Raw genomic sequence first — 18,318 nt, 5'->3', positions numbered from 1 at the left:
CTGGGGAGGAGGGGGGAGCGAGGCAAGGGAGAAAACTTTGGGGACCTGGTATATAATAAAGTTGTATGCATTATGGAATGAATCTCCTTTAAGGCACTAACCGCCTCAATTAAAAAAAAAAAAAGATGATATTGTGTCCTTTGGAACAACATAGATGGAACTAGCCAAATAAATAAAGAGTTAAAAGACAACTACAGAATGGTTGCTCTCATATGTAGAATATAGAGAAGTGAAACACATGAACTTGCAAAACAGAACAACAACAAAAACCAAAGAACAAAACCAGAAGCAAACAAACTGTAAGACTTTGTGAGAACTCTAGTAATTATGGTCAGAAGGGTGGGGGGGGGGCACAGAATCTTGGTGGCGGATGCAGTGGGTAACTATACCCTGTAATCTTATTGATACAATATTGTAAACCACTATTAGTCACAAATGAAAAATGGCTAAAAAATGTATTTCACTGGCTAGACTATTCTACCAACAAGGTGGCATGATTATTTCCTCTTCTCTAAAATTTTATTTGGCTAGCACAATACTAGTTTATTGACATTAATGACACTTCTTCTTCTTCTAGCGTTTGCCCTTCTTCCGTAGCCAGTCAACAGGTCAGGTTGAAAGCTGTCAGGAGCTACTTGTTGCTGGCTTTGAAAGTGACTGGGATCCATGTGGATTCAGTCGGCTAGGAAGGATCGTCAGTTTCCCCAATGAATGGGTACTCACATTAATGACACTGATGTGCTATTTTAAGTAAGTATTATCATTGACTATAGTATAAGCCTCAATAGGGTAAACTACAAGGGAGTAGTTTACAGCACTACTTTAATCAAACATACTTTTTTTTTATTAGTAATTTCATATTGATTTAGAGCATTCCCACCACCAGAGTTGTTCTGTATCCCCGTCCCTTCCACTGGAAACTTTGGTAATTCTCCCAAAGTCACAGATATGAAACATAAATTCTTCATAAGGGTATCTTCACAGCTTCATATTGGAACGTGCTTTTTAGACACGATTTGATAAGTACTGCAGAAAATTCCATGGCCACAGGGTTTCTGCAACTGTCTGGTATATTTTGTTTGCTGGAATCTTGCTAAAAGGAATTCAGCCTTACATTTTGCATTTCTCACTAGTTCTGAGCTGATGCTAAAGTTGTAAGTTGTTGAGTAGTAAATTCAGAGACTATGATATGGGTCATCAATTGACTGCTTAGTGATAGAGATAATAAAGTCTGCTTTATATCGTTAGAGAGTAGAAAATACAGGGATCATGTTGTGAATGGGTGCTAATAACTTGAAAGCAGAGAATCCTATATTTAATTTTGTAACTTTATTCTTAATATTGGATTTAAAATTTTCCGAATCATTTTAGATTTATGCAAATGTTGCAAGAGTCTCCTCACCCATTTTCCCCTAATATTTTAAACAACCACTACACACTTGTTGAAACTAAGATTTTCAGTAATACACTGAGGTAATACAGCTGACCAAATTATGTATTTTATCCAGAATTCTACTATTTTCCCAATTATCTATTTTTGGTTCCAGAATCCATTCTACACATCACAATTACTTGCCTAGGATGCCTCACTGAATTGACTTGACCTGCCTTCTAGTCTCTTCTGACCAATTTTCTTTATGACTTCCACAGGTTTAAGAGATAATGGATAACTATCCTGCAGAATGGTCTCTAACTTGGGTTTATTTGTGGTCATTTTCATGGTTAGATCATAATGTGCTTTGGAAAGAATGCCAGTGGAGTATGAAGTATGCTTTTGGTCACATTTTAACAGTAGCACATGATATTAAAATTGGCTAAAGTAGCCTTTGTTTCTCTGCTATAAAGCTAATCAGATTTCTTTCTTGCCCTGCTCTATACTTTGTGAATGAATCATACTGTGAAAGGGGAGTCCACACACATTTTTTAGTCTCTTCTTCCTTTTATTATATTCTCAGACACTTAGATGCACCAGTCAAATGACAAAGAGACAGTCTCATTCAATTTGATGGTGATTAACTTAGGCACATAAAAGTGTATATTAATTAGCTTAGATTACCACAAGTTTAATAATGTCTTAAATAACAGGATTCGTTTCTTATAGATCTGGAAGCTGGACAGTCCAAGATTAATGAGTTATCTGGTACTGATCCCCCACAAGGATTCTGCTCTTAGCTTGCACTACTTTTTACTATGTGTTCTCACATGGGGAGAGGAAGGATGAAAGGGCAGGATAGAGATGGAATCCATTTGGTGTTTGGGGGGGGGGGGAGGGAGAGAAAGGGAGATAGAAAGGGAGAGGATAGAGAGAGAACAGAACATCACTCTGGAACATGCGATGCTAGGGATCAACTCTCCGCCACTGCCTCACCTCCAGGGACAGGGTGTGTCTTCTTTTGAGGGTACTAACTCCACCATGAGGGGCTCATTTTATGGCCTCAATGAAACATAATTCTTTTCTTTTTTTCATCTTTATTTTTTGAATAGAGACAGCCAGAAATCTAGAGGGAAGGGGGAGACAGAGAGGGAGAGAGACAGCGAGACACCTGCAGCCCTGCTTCACCGCTTGTGAAGTTTTTTTTTCCCTGCAGGTAGGGACCAGGGGCTTGAACCCGGGTCCTTGCGTACTGTAACATCTGCGCCACCTCCTGGCCCCCAAACATAATTATTTTCCAAAGGTGTACTTTCTAAAGAAGCACTTGGAGATGGGAGTTTGAAGTGCAACAAAAGAACTTGGGAGCAGGGCAATGAGTGTTCACTCAGCATGGAATTTTTTGCCAGTAGGCTCTTTGGAAAGATTAACGTCACTAACAGGAGAAGCATATGCACAGCCTTCTGTTCATCTGCTTCTGGAACTGTTGAGCCAGGATGTGACATCTGGAAAGGATATACTTATCAATGATTATGAGAAGAAAGCCAATAAAATGCCAGGGGAGCCAAAATAAAACTTTAACATCTTTGAGTTAGGTAAGTCTGAAGCCAACTCATCTCTGGACCACTTCTTATGCAATATTAAATTTTTTTTTTGTTTAATAAACTTTTAGTTTTTTTTTTTACATGCACCAGAAAGTAGCCTAATAATACATTTTGCAGGATTATTATGTCAAAAGAATAAAAACACAAATACTTTGGTGAAAATTCGTACATAGCAAATTTTAGTAAATAGAATTATGAAGGTATTTTTCTAATTTTTCAGGCTTGCATTTTACTTAAGTTTTGTGAAATTTGTAGTTATTCATACCTTCATTTTATTTTTTATTTTATTATTATTATTACTTATTATTTTTATTATTATCACTTTTTTTTTTTGCTTCCAGTCACTGGGGCTCAGTACTGGCATTAAAAATCTACCACTCTGCTCTTGGTGGCCATCCGCCCCCCTTTTTTTCTCGTTCTTTCCATTTTTTTGGATAGGATAGAGAGAGAGACTGAGATTGTGAGAGGACTGGGGGAGTCAGAGTGGGAGAGAGAGAAAGACAGACAGACACCTGAAGACTTGTTTTGTGAAGGGTCCCCCTTGGAGTGGGGAGCTGGGGCTCCATTTGAGTCCTTGTGTTTAGTACTATGTATGCTTAACCAGGAGCGCTATCACCCAGTCCACAGCCACCCCTTTAATTTAATTTTCTTTCCTTCCTTCCTCCCTTCCTCCCTTCCTTCCTTCCTTCCTTCCTTCCTTCCTTCCTTCCTTCCTTCCTTCCTTCCTTCCTTTCTTTTGCCTCCAGGGTTATTGCTGGGGCTCAGTGCCTGCACCATGAATCCATTGCTCCTGGAGGCCATTTCCCCCATTTTGTTGTCCATGCTGTTACCCTTGTTGTTGTCATTGCTGTTGTTGTTGTTGGATAGGACAGAGAGAAATCAATAGAGGAGGGGAAGACAGAGAGGGGAAGAGAAAGATAGACACCTGCAGACCTGCTTCACCACCTGTGAAGGGACCCCCCCCTTGCAGGTAGGGAGCTGGGGGCTCGCCAGCGCCACATGTGCTTAACCCGCCTTTAATTTTCTAAACCCCTACAGTGCACTAATAAATTGACGACTCTCATCATCCTGTATTCTTACATGTTGGGAATAAAGATGAAATCAGGTTGTGGTAAGAGTTTTAGTGGAAGTAAAAGAAGAAATATGGTGGTAGATAAGAGCTTAGGACTAAGAGGGGAGGGGGGCTTCAGGAGAGGTTAATCTGGAGTGGAATGAGTGAGCACTTTGGCCAGAACCATGCGAAGGGGAAAAAATCAAGAAATGGGAACGATAGTGAGTGTAAGACCAAAGTTGGTGGGAGTAGTGGAGAGTCTGTGGAGGTACTGTTAGCGATTTTAGGGTGCTGGTGCCATTGTTTCCTGGTCTAGTTGCTGGGCACTGGCTGTGTTCAGACCATTAAAATGTATGCACTACCCTAAAAAAATGCTCCAAAATTGGTATGCTTCTTGAAGTGGATAGTCCCCTAAAATCTACAGAATAGGTTACTTGCACTTTTTATAGCATCCTTGCAGTGGCCTGTTTTCAGAGACACTTAACAGGGCGTGATGAAGTCAAATATCTGTTCCACATTTATTGTCAAAGGAAAAAAAATGAAGAAAACTACACTAACATTCAACCGTGGAAATGCCTGCTTGTTTGATTACAGAAGTATTGATAGGTCAGTGTTTTTTCCCCTTCTTTTATTAGTCAATTAGTAGTGGTATGCAAAAGTATGAGCTTTCAGGGATATAATTTCACACCATGCCCACCAAAACCCTGTGTTCCCCTCCCTCTCATAACTGCTAGAGTGTTCACAAAGTCCGAGTGTTTGTGAAGCATGACTTTCTAAAGTAAATCATTTACATTCTTCCTTGAGACTCTCAGTCTCACAGAAAACATCCTCAATTTTAAGGAGTTCTTCCAACCCTGGCAAATTTGGTACACATTCTTTTTCCAGCCTTAGGATTACCTACTCTGTTTAGTATTGTCCAGACAGTTGGGCTGGCAAGGAGAGGAAGTCCGTGTTACTGACATCCAGTGCACGGAGATCAGAAACACTGCTCAATAGCCAGTAATGCACAGGAAATAGCTGCAAGTAGCAAGATTGAGAAGTCGTGATTTAGAGCTTGCTTCTGTGTTTGGAAGGGGTCAAGTCATACAGGTTCTTGAAGACAATGGATCTAAACAGAATTTCAAACTGGTATAGACTCTCTGAGTGGAATAATTGACACTTCTGCTGTCTATGCCTCTCTTTTCCTCTGAACACTACCAGTTCTGTAAGTATGAACGACCTAGTTTGGGAATGTTACACAAAAGATTTCAATCATTAGAAAGATGACTGGATAAGAGGACCATTATGGTTTTGATATCTGGAACTCTCTCTCTCTCTCTTTTTTTCTTACAAAGAATTTGGTGATAGAAAAAAATGTCATGGATGACATGTCTTTAAGACTGAAGAGAAAAAATAAAGCCACAGTCTGTATCCAAGGTGCTTTTTAGATAAACCAGATAAATCCTTCAAATGCTTTTCTAATTTACTAAAGTCTAAGGAATCAAAACATTTTTTTCCAACTATTGGATCTTATACATTTTATAAGAACTGGCTTCCCTTCCTTGAATCTGGCAAGAAAGCAATTATTTTGGCAGAGGCATGAGGGGAGGTCATGCATCATTGCAAAAACACAGTCAGTCAGTGTGTTATTTGTTACTTGTTCTTAAAGTCTACACATTTTTAGGAGAGATTTCCTGTTGTAAGATCACCTTGAGGAATGAACTGAGTAGAATCTAGAAAGACTTTTGAACCACGAGGTGACATCCCCCCATGACTGATAAGTTGCTTATAGCAAGGAGATGACTTTGGAGTTTTCTTTTGGACTTTAGTAGATACACAGTGAGGTCATCCTTTAAACTGATATCACATACTAATGATGGCTTGTTATGGAAGGATGAGGAAGGATACAGAGTAGTCTAAAGTACTGTTTGAACTTTTAACAGTTTCTTTTATTTATTTTGGGTAGAGACAGAGAAAAATTGAGAGACAAGGGGGCAGGAATAGAGAAGGAAAGAAAGATACCTGCAGCCCTGTTTCACCATTCATGACTCATGAAGCTTTCTACCTGCAGGTGGAAACCTGTAATGTGTATGTTCATCAGGGTGAAGCACCACCCAGCCCCTCCAACTTTTAAGCATTGTAATAGCTTGCTATTGCCATTTATTCAGAAAAAAAAAACATTAAAGAGGTCTGTAATATGGTCGATGCACCATTTGAAGACTCAAACAAAGATGAGTTAGGACATCCCTGTTCACAGTCATAACAACACTTGGACAATCAGAGCAATACCTGTATTATTTCTTTTCCTTACTTAAAATAGATATTTTTGGAAGAATGTCTTAAGATCAATTCTTTTTTTTTTTTTTTTCATTTTACTGTACAGAAGGTAAAATCAGAAACTGCCTTGAGGGACCTTGGCTTATTTCTAGTTCATTCTTAAAGATCTCTTCAGTTCTGGTTTGCAATAATCTGAAGGAAATGAGATAAAGACCACATATGCCATTTCTTTATTTCTTCCAATAATGTGTCCTGACTTGTCTACTTGTATATAGAGTTGGATCTTTTATTCTTAGTAATATTTATGGTCTCAAGAGACTTGGCAAGATATCTGAAATGGGAGAAATGATATACTTAGAGTGTAAGTGACCTAGTACAGCATAGGAGAAACAGTGATTTTGCTCAACTGAACTCTAATAAACCTGATGTAGATCAGACTTCTGTTTGAATCTCACTTACCACCAGGTGATATATATATTTTTTTGGGGGGGAGAGGAGGGTAATAGAGACTAGGTATCCTTTATAAAACTTTCTAATCTTACGGCTAAACATGATAATTTACTTAGGAAATAGCAACCTAAAGCAGTTTTGTAATCATATTTACAATTAATTTAAATATACAATGATATTTGTTTTCACAATCATTAATGAAAAAAACCCAACAGACAGAAGCAATATTCTGAACTGACTGATTAACATTTAAGATTACTTAATGTTTCACTGCAACAGATTATATGATTTATATTACCCTTTCACTTGCTAATGTTGGGTTCACCTAAATGTAAGAAATATTGGGTTGATGAAAAGTCATGATGCATTTTTGCATGGAAAAATATAGAAAAATGTCATAGATTTCGGACAATCCATACTTTGGTCTCCCAGGGGGTGTAGCCATGAAGTAGCACTGACCAAAAGATCACACCCAGCAGTGGGCTGGCATAGGCTAGAGTCCAGTCTGAAACAAGGCAACAAAAACCTATTCTGCCCACCCAACTTGTTCTCCACTCCCCTTACAACATATAAACAACATAGTTCCAGCACCACCTGCTGGCTGAACAGCAGAAACCATACTTGACCAAAACTAGAAAAAAATATACAGCCATTCAAATTCACAAGGATTTCAAAAAGATGTCTGAGCTTGAATTCTGAAAGCTTACTATGGATACAATTCAAAACTTCATCCAGAACTTAAAGAAATCAGGTTAACTGAGATATGCCAGAAAGAGAAGGATGAAATACGGGATGATCCCATTCCTTGACAGAAGTTGAAAAATAATAACAGAGGGGAAAACACAAAGCAGAACTTGGACTGGATTTGGTGTACTGCACCAAAGTAAAAGACATGGGAGTGCGGGGGAGGGTTCAGGTCCTGTACATGACGGTGGAAAGGGACCTAGGTGGGGGGTTAGATTGTTATGTGGAAAACTGAGAAATGTTACACATGTACAATCTACTGTATTTTACTGTCAACTACAAACCATTAATCCCCTCAATAAAAAAAAAACTCCATCTATAACATATAGATGCAAATTCCAGAATCTCAGAGATGATTTCACCCAAAAGCTACAAAACACAGAAAGAAAAGTGTGAACAGAGCTATATGACGTGAAGGACATTTTGGATGGCATTAAGGGTTACTAAGTAGAATAAATCAACTTGAGGAGAGAGTATCAGGGTTAGAAGATAATATTCATATTCATGTTTGAAGAAGAAATTAAAATCTTCCCAAACAGAAAGAAACTGAAGGAATTCAGCACCGCTAGTCCTGCCTTGCAAGAATTACAGAAGGGACTCCTATGCGAAAAGAGGCAAAGGTACACCAACTCTAAATAATATCAGTGGTAGAACAGAACTGGGAACACAAACAACAGCAACAAAAGAAGCTACGGCATTGGAAAATGGAGGGCAAAACAGAGTAATATGACCAATGCTGGGGAACCAAGGCCAACTATCACAGACCTAGATATTACACCAGAAACTCTAAAAATCCCAATCTTTGACTTACAGTGGTTGGAACCTGAAGGAAAACTGCTGGGTGGGATGAGTCAGAAAGAGAAGAATGAATTCTGGATGACTTCACATGTAGGTGGAACTTGAGAGACAGAGTCAGAAAGGGAGAACACGGAATGAAACTTGGACTGGGGATGGTGTACTACACGAAAGCAAGAGACTCTGGGAAAGAAACGGAAGATGAGGAGTTGGGGGTGTAGGGTGGAAGTCAGAGATTTTGAAGATACTTGTGATGCAAAGCTGGGAAATTAAAATGATGACAATGTGTACTCAACTGTGCTGTAAACCACTGAACTCCCAATAAAATCCAAAAAAAATAAATAAATAAAAAGAAAGAAAGATAAGAATGGCAAAGAATAAATAGTGCTTTGTTTGAATTAGATTGAAGCTAGCTTCAAATAGGAAGCTGTTGTCTTTGGAAATATTTTTTACCCTAAAGAATTTTAAAATATAGATTTAGCAGAATTGTGCTACACTTGAATTATTAGATTGTGTTGTGTGGATTCTTGTTTCAGGTTAACTTTTGCATGATGACAGAAGAGCTCTTCTTTTTTCCTTGGTACTTACAAATAAGATGAGGGCCAGAGAAGTTAAGACTCAGTCTGGAGTGAATATAAAAATATATATATTTCTGGGAGTTGGGTGGTAGCACAGTGGGTTAAGCGCACATGGCGCAAAGCGCAAGGACCAGCGTGAGGATTCAGGTTCGAGCCCCCAGCTCCCCACCTGCAGGGGAGTCGCTTCACAAGCAGTGAAGCAGGTCTGCAGGTGTCTCTCTTTCTCTCTCCCTCTCTGTATTCCCCTCCTCTCTCTATTTCTCTCTGTCCTATCCAACAATGATGACAGCAATAACAACAATAATAACTACAACAATAAAAACAACAAGGGCAACAATAAGGAAATATATATGTATATATTTCTAAGAAGTTTCCTGGCAATGCTGCTGTTACTGGTCCAGGGTTCACATTTTATTTAAAACTTAATATAAAACTGCTGCATAGCAGTAGAAAAAAAGAGGAAAAAACTTAGATGATTTGTATACTAGGCAATGAACTTGTTACTACAGAAATGTATGAGATGACAGCTTCTATTCTAAAAATTCAGTAGCAATTATGTTCATGAAATTTAAATAATAATTAAACACACAGGAATTAAACAGTTCTTTCCCTTGGTTTAAAACCCTTTCTCTGGGGTCTGGCGGTAGCTCAGAGGGTTAAGAGCATATGGTGCAGAGCGCAAGGACATTTTCCCTACTAAACATTAGAAACTAAGACCTTCAGATTGCCTTTTTTCACCACTAGATGGCACTGGCCTATCATCAGTAAGGCAAATTTCACAGTGACTAGGAATTAGATAATGGTTAGGATGCATTGGATTGACCTTCTCGTGGTGCATCCCGTGAGTACCCATTCATTGGGGAAACTGAGGATCCTTCCTAGCCGACTGAATCCACATGGATCCCAGTCACTTTCAAAGCCAGCTACAAGCAGCTCCTGACAGCTTTCAACCTGACGCTGTTGACTGGCTATGGAAGAAGGGCAAACGCTAGAAGAAGATAATGGTTGACTTCAAAGTCCAAAGTGGAAAAAGGCAATTTTAAATGACCTTAAATAAGTATTGATAAAGTGCAAATAGTGAATGTCAAGGGCTTTAGAGAACTGGGAGGATCATTTGTGAAAGTAGGAAAACCTTAAATTACATTTCTTTTTCTTTTTGTTTTGATGAAAGGAAAATGTCAAGAAACATTTCTGTCATTTATGAGGTTCTATTTGTTTTGTCTATTTTGTTTCACTGTAGTGCTGGGTCTTGTGCATGAGAGGCAGGTGCTCTCCTGGGCCCCCTGGACATTTCTTGCCCGTTTCTGGAACGATGCTAGGCATCAGGGAGGAAGGAGGCTCAGAAGTAGAGTGTTTGCCTTGCATTTGTGATGTTCTGAGTTGTATCTGCCACCACATGACAGCAACAAAGACACAGTGAGTCAGATCTCCAGGAATGACGGAGTGGTGCTTTGTTTTTTGTACACCCTCCCTTGGTCTCTCCCACTGTCATAAGAAGCAACACAGAATGATTACAGTTGGCAGTGAAAACATCTATAAAAGGAAGTCATGACGATGACTTTGGGGTGGGGAAAAAAAAGTACCACCAGCAGAATATTGTGGAAGAAAAGAACAGAGATATCTGAAAGACGTAGTGATGGAAGATGACAATTTTATGCTCTTGACAAATTTCTTAACTAGCTCTTTTAGGGTCTAAGGAGAGTGGGTCTTTAAATGAAGAAGTGGGCATGGGTAATTCACTTTAATTTGATTTCATTCCTTGAGTTTGTGTTGTAGTATTGAATGGCTGGTAGGATGAAAGTATTTCTAGAACATGAAGAAACCAGAATTCTTTTTTTTTCATTATCATCCAAATCTGCCCTCTCATGCCTCATTCAGACAGCAACTGTTTGACTAATGAAAGGAATTCTCATGAAGGTGTGATTTTATGTACAACCCAGAAAAGTATTAAGTGGCACAGAATATGTACTCAGTGATGTCTTTTCAACAAATGAATGTATCAAAGTTTAATCAGTGGGAGAGAGATTTACTTTTAAAAAACAGTTGAGCGACCAATCTATATTTAGAGCTATTTACTATTACTATTAGCCTATTACTACTTCTAGGTGGCATTTCTGATAGGACAAGTTTCTGAGTGATTAATTCTTCCATTCTGCAGACTATTGAAGGTTGCAAATTCCTAGATTTGGTGCTTCAAATACTGTAACAGTAGCATCCTGGGCCTTGTGATAACCAAAATGTCCTTTCTACCACTCACCCCACCTCATCTCCACACATTTTCTCCAGAACCCTTGATTGCAAACCAACCTTCCAGCCAGGTTACATCCATCTAGGTCTTTAATCACAATACAGCACTTTCTGAAATAAGCTCTCCCTTCCGCCCTTTTTTGGTGTGTTATTCAAATAGTGCTACGAATTTGTATCCAACCAGTCAGCTACTATCTCTTCTTTCTCTCTTCTTTACTGTTCAGTTTAACCAAAATTCATTTTCTTAATCGTTAAGTATCTTTCCATGGCTCCTCTGGGAATCAAGCAAGAAAGATGTAGACTCATTTTTCAGTATATTGTTCTGTCTTCCATTCTGTGTCCCAGCTATAAAGAACTCTTTCAGTTCTTCTAAGGAACCATGGATCTTGTCTTTATGTTCTTCTCTCTAGAACATTTGTCTCCTCTCACTTCACTGGCATCTTACTAATGTATAATTATTCTCAGATCTTGGCTGGTTCTTTCTGTAGGCTGTATAGCATGATAGTGTCTTTTATCATGACTCCTCTTGCCATCATTTGCCCATTTAGAAGTTGGTCATTTACATATATAATCACTAAATGAGAAGCAATATGTCAACAGGACATGTTTAACTTTTATTATCTACTCACATCAAACTTAGCATCAAGCAGCAGCTCACTCAACAGTGATCATATATAGATGGACATCTACAAAGCAAGGAATGTAAAAATATTCTCTCAAACCACAAATTCTAATTAGGTGCAAGGAAGGAAATGGAGGATTTCAGAGAGAAGGTGAGGGAGAGGGAGGATATGGCCCCATCAACACCTTAATTTCAGATTTCTACCATCTAGAATTATGAGATAATTTCTGCTGTTTTAAACTCAGGGTTTTTTTTTTTTTTTTTTTTTTTTTTTTTGTATTTTGGAAGAACAACCCAAGAAATCTGGAACATTACATGATACATATACTTACAATATAATTTGCTTTCTTGAATCCTTAGACTGTAGTTTGATTATAAAGGATGAACTCAATTAGTCTGAGGTAAAATTGAAGAAACTAAGGAAATTTCATATTCCAAGTGGTGTTTATAGCAGTTAGGGGAAGCCAATCAGTACTGCTGCTGAATAATTTTGTTGTTGCTGCTGTTGCCATCACGGGACCTCACTGATCCGAGCTTATGTTTTCAGACAGAGACAGAAAGGGAAAGAGAGCAAGACACCAAAGCCAAAAAACCGCTTGAGGATTGGGTTTGAACCTCGATCATATATGGAATGCTTACAGATTCATAAAAGAACATGTTCTGGATCATAAATGTACCTAATTGTCAGAATTCTTACCTCCCCTCATTAATTCATGATGTATCAGTAGTAATGCTACACACTATCAAACAGTATTTAAATATAATAGTATTTAACAAGAACTGGCAGAAGATCTGTTAGTGATGAGAATGTAATATGACCTGAATATATTTATGAGTCCTATTAATATTAAAACAAGGTTACAGCTATTGCTAATGGTATTATAAAACCTTTCCAACATTCATAATTTATATAAGTGCTAATTTTCAGTTAGAGGTTATTGAAAATGGTATCTAGTTTATTCCTAGTCTCATCCAGGGGCCTTCTGAATTCTACCTGTGGACCATTTAGGAGTTGGTGGACACCAGGTAAAGAAATTTGAAGATTCTCCAGCTCTCATGGCAAAATTATTGCTATTTTTCACTTTGACAGAGCTGGTCTTAAAGACCATTGCTGTCTATGTGGGTGGCACTCCACATGTCAGATCCTTCTGAACAGCAGAGGACAATTGAATGTATCAAGACTTCCTTGCAGTTAAGGTTTTGAATGTGATTTACTTTCAACCAGAAAGCATTATTAAAGTTCAGAAAGAAGGAAGTGAAGCAGAAACTGTATCTGCTGTTCAAGTTGGCAAGCAAAAACGTGGATGTAGGTGGATTTTCTTCCTTCCTCTTTCTCTCTCTCTTTCCCCCTCTCTCTTTCTTCCTTCCTTCCTTCCTTTCTTTCTTTCTTTCTTTCTTTCTTTCTTTCTTTCTTTCTTTCTTTCTTTCTTTCTCTCATAGCTCTAGTGTCCATCACCAGATTCATGGGTACAGGGTACAGACAGACAGATAACTGGAATATATCCTACCTAGCAAATGTGGCATAGCACTGGGGCTGGTAGCAAAAGCATCCCCATTATGGTTATCTCCACACTGTGGGAGGAGTAGCAATATGGTTCCTGATCATAGAAGAGGCAGCAGCAACCTCTTGGGGCTTTGAAATCTGCAGTGTAGCACTGAAACAATTATGGACAGCTCAAGTTGATGTCTTTTATTTCAGCTGTTTTTATATATGCAGCTGATATCAATGCCCTGATGTTAACCTCTTCTTGTGCAAGCTAGCTAACTAGAATGAATTCTGTTATCTGCAACTGAACTCTGACCTATATGATCAACAATTTATAGTCCCTTCTGCAGAAGGCCCATTTTCTCAAGAATGATTTCCATCAGATGATTTGATCTTCATTCTTTACCAAAGATTATACTTCTGACTTCAAACATACTGAGGTCAGAATGTTGAACTCTTCACTGTCTATTGATCACAATTTATTTATTTTTTCCTCTATTTTTAATTTTTTATTAGTGATTTAATAATGATTAATAAAATTGTAGGATAATTTAAACATACTCATCCGCTCACAAAATGTACTGTAGAAAATAGAAAAAATAAAGGGGGGTCTGGCAGTAGTACAGGGGGTCAAGTGCACATGGTGTGAAGCACAAGGACTGGCCTAAGGGTCCCAGTTTGAGCCCCCAGCTCCTCACTTGCAGTGGGGTCACTTCACAAGCGGTGAAGCAGGTCTGCAGGTGTCTATCTTTCTTTCCCCCTCTCTGTCTTCCCCTCCTCTCTCCATTTCTCTCTGTCCTATCCAGCAACAATGACATAAATAATAAGAATGATAATAACCACAACAACAACGGCAACAAAAGGGGATAAAATAAAAAGAAAAGAAAATGGAACAAAAAACAGTCTAAGAGTTCTATTCCAGTTCAGTTAATTGTAATCACTTTTTAAAGAAGCAGTCAAATATTACCCAATAAAATAGAAAAACAATGAATTGCTAAAGACTATGGCTAAATTATTTACCCATTCCTCTATAAATTCACTTGAATTGGTCTGTTTCTTATACAGTTGAGGATAAAGGTAATTTCTTTTCTTATTTGTTAGAAATTTAACATTGGCCGCTCAAAGTAAGTCAGGCACTGTTAGTTTTCTATTCTCCTTAGACAGGAAGTTATCATCATAGGGAATTAATTGCCGTTATTCTTCAGGCTAAAAATAAAACTCAGAATTACGTTTTAGAAAAGTTAACAAAATGAGTTTGAATAAAAAATCATTTCAATGACTTGGGTAAAGTGAATTAACAGCATGAAAATGAAAGGGTATTTCTAAAAGTTATGAAGGTGCTAATTATGCTGTTATTACAAGTGAGAGTTCACTGAAATCCTTAGGTTAGCTAGTCTCTCTTATACACTCTCACACACACTCGCTACAGCATTCTGGGTAATCTTTTGGAAGCCAGAACTTTTAATAGAGCTGACGTATCTGTATTTTCGATTATAACCCAGTATATAAGAAAACAGTATGGTTTTGTATCTAATCTCTCTGAACATATATTTGTTGTATCTGGAAGGTGAAACTATACCGACATTAGTAGGATAACCGTCACTTCATCAGAATCCATTTAACTTCTTCCCAAAGTCAGATAGACTTCTGAATAATGTACAATACTGTTAAACAGAAAAAGAATTCAACTTCAGATCCAGCTGAAGTATAGAAATGATATTTTATATATATAATCTCTAATATTAGGATTGTGGAAAACATACACTTCGTGAATTTCAAGTGAAGACTGTCTTGACGTTAGGAATTCTAACAGGAATAAAGTGGCCTTGACAAAAGAATCAGCTTCGAAAACTATATTTAAAAACCCAGCCTTATTATTTATTATACTGTAATCATAGTCTATAGGTGTTTCCCCTGGTTTCTGAGCCTGGGGGAACCTTAGAAATCTTTAGCAAAGTTACCAGTCCCGCTTCCCGTCCAACAAAGCCCCCGCCCCGCGATCGTCAGCAAAGGTGCTCCCCTTCCAGGGCTCCTGGCACCCACAGATCGCTGACAGAAAAGGGCGGCAGGGCCTGGGTGTGGCAGCAGGAGACAGAGCTACAGACAGGTTCCAACGCAGCCCGCTGGGACCCAGGAGATTTTCCGAAGCCGCAGGGTTCGAGCTCGTTTTAGCCTGCCCAGCCCTCTCGCACCCCGGGGCACCAAGAGGGCGCGCCAGACGGGTTGGGGTGCCGGCCGGCCGGGTTCCCGCTGCTGCCCCAGGTTGCCCGCGCCCCGCGCCCCGCTCGCTCCCCGCACTCACCAGGACCAGCAGGGCCCCCGAAGTGCTCCGCGCCATCGCACCCACTCGCCCCGCTCCGAGTCCACGGCTCCCGGGCGTCCAGCGAACGCGCCCTCCGCCCCACCCTTCCTGCTCAGCCCCAGGGCCTCCTCCCCGAGGGCAACCCCGCTGTCCTGCCCGCAGGTGCGGCCCCAGGTGTGGCCTGAGCTAGAAAATGGAGCCGGGCCCTCCAGAGCTGCGGGGGCAAGGTGGGGAGGTGCGCAGGAGGGAGGCGCCCAGGGGACTCCCGCCCCCGTCGCACACGCACCTGGGACCGTGACGTCCCCGACTTGGGGACTTTGGAGCCAGGCCCCGCCCCGCACTCCCGTCCGGTCCTCCCCAGCCTGGACCGCGGCCTGGCGGAAGGCGCTTTGGGCCACCTGCTACGGCCTGAACCCGGGAACCCGGGGCGCGCTTTGCTTTTCCCAGGAGAGACTTTTAAAAGTGTTGGTGAGCTGACCTGGAGGCCTCCGGGGGTGTCTGACTTCCGGAGACCACCCCGGGTGCCTTAGGCCTAGAGCGCGGGTGGCGCCCAGAACAGACTTGAGCCACAGGGTCCTCACTGTAGCTTCAGTCCTGGGCCGGCTGCTTGGAAGTGAAGCTTCTGCATGGAGCAGGATTCCAGGCGCCTGTCTCTGCTAAGACTTTTCAAGTCTTCCAGGAGAATATTTTCATTGTTCCAACAGCTTTGCTGTTTATCTGGTACAGAGACAAACAGAAGAAAGAAGAATCACAAAAGGAACAGTACTTTTTTTTTTTTTTTTCTTTTCTTCCTTTGTTAGATCCTACTAGGAGAAATATATGGGAAAGGAAATAGACACTAGTGGACATGATTTGCAAATTCTCTTTCACATAATTTAATAGAGGTCAGAATTGTCCAACAATTTCTAGGCATGTGACCTGGACAACCTCTCTTGTTTCAATTTCCAGGTCTGTTAAATGGGGTGATGAGTGTAAAAAGTTAAATCAAGGGGGCTGGGTGGTGGCGCACCTGGTTGAGTGCACATGTTACAGTGCGGGAGAACCCACCTGCAGGAGGAAAGCTTTGCGAGTAGTGAAGCAGTGTTGCTGTTGCCTCTCTGTCTCTCTTCCTCTCTATCTCCCCTTCCCTTCCCAATTTCTGTTTCTATCCAATAAAGATAATAACATAAAAAAAAAAAGTTAAATCAGAAAATCAGTGGGAAGTGTTTTACTGTGTCTGATACACAAAATAGTTCTCTAATAGCAATCGTTACAACTGTATTTTCTCAAGGGTAAATGTTAAGTATAACTCTTGTACCCCTCTTATAGTCTTGTCAGTATTTCCATTTTATAAATAAAAATTAAAAAAAGAAAAAAGGGTTGATGTAGAAAAAGGCACAAGTTCAAATAAAAACACATACATGGAAGTTTATAATAATAATAATAATAATAGAAAAATAGAAACTGAGTTTTGGTGTCCAAACACTAGAATTAGTATCATATTGGGAGCCTTCTAATAAAGATTAACTATTGATGTTGGAATGGTGAAAGATTCAGTGGAAGTATAGGTTGCTGGCTGGGAGATAGTTCACCTGGTAGATGCAAATCTTACCATGGCTGAGGACCCAGGTTTGAGCCCCCGTTTACCACAGGGGAGCACCAGGCAAAGAAGTTTTGTGAGTGGCAGGCAAGAGTTGTGGTCTCTCTCTCTCTCTCTCTATCTATCTCTATCTCTATATCTATTTCTGCTTTTATATGTGACTGCCTGAAAGGAAAAAAATCTTTTTAAAAAATGTTTTCATTTATTATTGGATAGAGACAGAAGGAATTGAGAAGGGAGGGTGATACAGAGAGGGAGAGAGACAGAGAGACACCTGCAACCCTGCTCCACCACTACTGAAGCTTTCCCCTTGCAGGTGGGGACCAGGGGCTTGAACCTGCAGCCTTGCACATGGCAATGTGTGCACTTAACCAGGTGTGCCACCGTTGGCCCCCAGGGAAAAAAAAATCTTCTAGGTTCAGTTTTTTTTTTTTTTAAGTCAGACAGATGTGGTTGGTAATACACATCAGTGATAAGTCTCATTCCCTCCTATCTCCCAAAGAAAACTCTTAGTAGGGAGTTGGATGGTAGTGCAGCAGGTTAAGCACAGGTGGCACAAAGTGCAAGAACCAGAATAAAGATCCTGGTTGGAGCCCCGGCTCCCCACCTGCAGAGGAGTCACTTCACAAGCGGTGAAGCAGGTCTGCAGGTGTCTATCTTTCTCTCTTGCTCTGTGTCTTCTCCTCCTCTCTCGATTTCTTTCTGTCCTATCCATCAACGATGACATCAATAATAACTACAACAATAAAAAAGAGAAAACTCTTAGTTATGACAGTCAGCCTTTACCAAGAACACTCACAAATCATCTCAGACTAAATGCATATGACTCCTACCTGAAATTAGTGCTCCTGCAACTGAGTACTATAACCAAGCATATATGCCTCATTATCAAGGCTAGTTTTTGGTCAATAATAAAGATAATTTTAATTTCCAGAATGAGAATTACTTAGCTCAAATTTTATTTCTTTCAGATTTCATAATCTCCCATGGAAACTGTCAAATACTGAGTAGTATTTCTCTTTTTAAAAATTAAAAAAATATTCATTTATTGGATAGAAACAGCCAGAAATTGAGAGGAAAGGGGAGATAGGGTGAGAGGCAGAGAGAAGGCTACAGCCCTGTTTTACCACTTGCAAAGCTTCCCCCCTGCAGGTGAGGTCTGAGGGCTTGAACCCTGGTCCTAGCACATTGTAACACGTGCTCAACCTGGAACCACCACCCAGCCCCTAGTCTTT

At 39.9% G+C, this 18,318-nt stretch overlaps 1 protein-coding gene across 2 annotated transcripts in view; it reads right to left on the bottom strand.

Moving 5' to 3' along the window:
* The window catches only part of DSG2 (desmoglein 2), a 53,093-nt gene extending 36,924 nt beyond the window's left edge, over positions 1 to 16,169 (bottom strand). Inside the window, exon 1 of one of the 2 annotated variants that reach the window (XM_060173659.1) lies at positions 15,505 to 16,169. In XM_060173659.1, coding sequence (XP_060029642.1) covers positions 15,505 to 15,540 — 36 coding nt within the window. In that variant the 5' untranslated portion in view covers positions 15,541 to 16,169. The remainder of the gene's footprint in view (positions 1 to 15,504) is intronic. The other variant, XM_016187201.2, reaches the window with a different exon arrangement.
* Between the last annotated feature and the right edge of the window lie 2,149 nt (positions 16,170 to 18,318).

This window comes from Erinaceus europaeus, chromosome 15 (genome assembly GCF_950295315.1).
Source record: "Erinaceus europaeus chromosome 15, mEriEur2.1, whole genome shotgun sequence".
Lineage (NCBI taxonomy): Eukaryota > Metazoa > Chordata > Mammalia > Eulipotyphla > Erinaceidae > Erinaceus > Erinaceus europaeus.
This window is presented reverse-complemented; position numbering and strand designations above follow the sequence as displayed.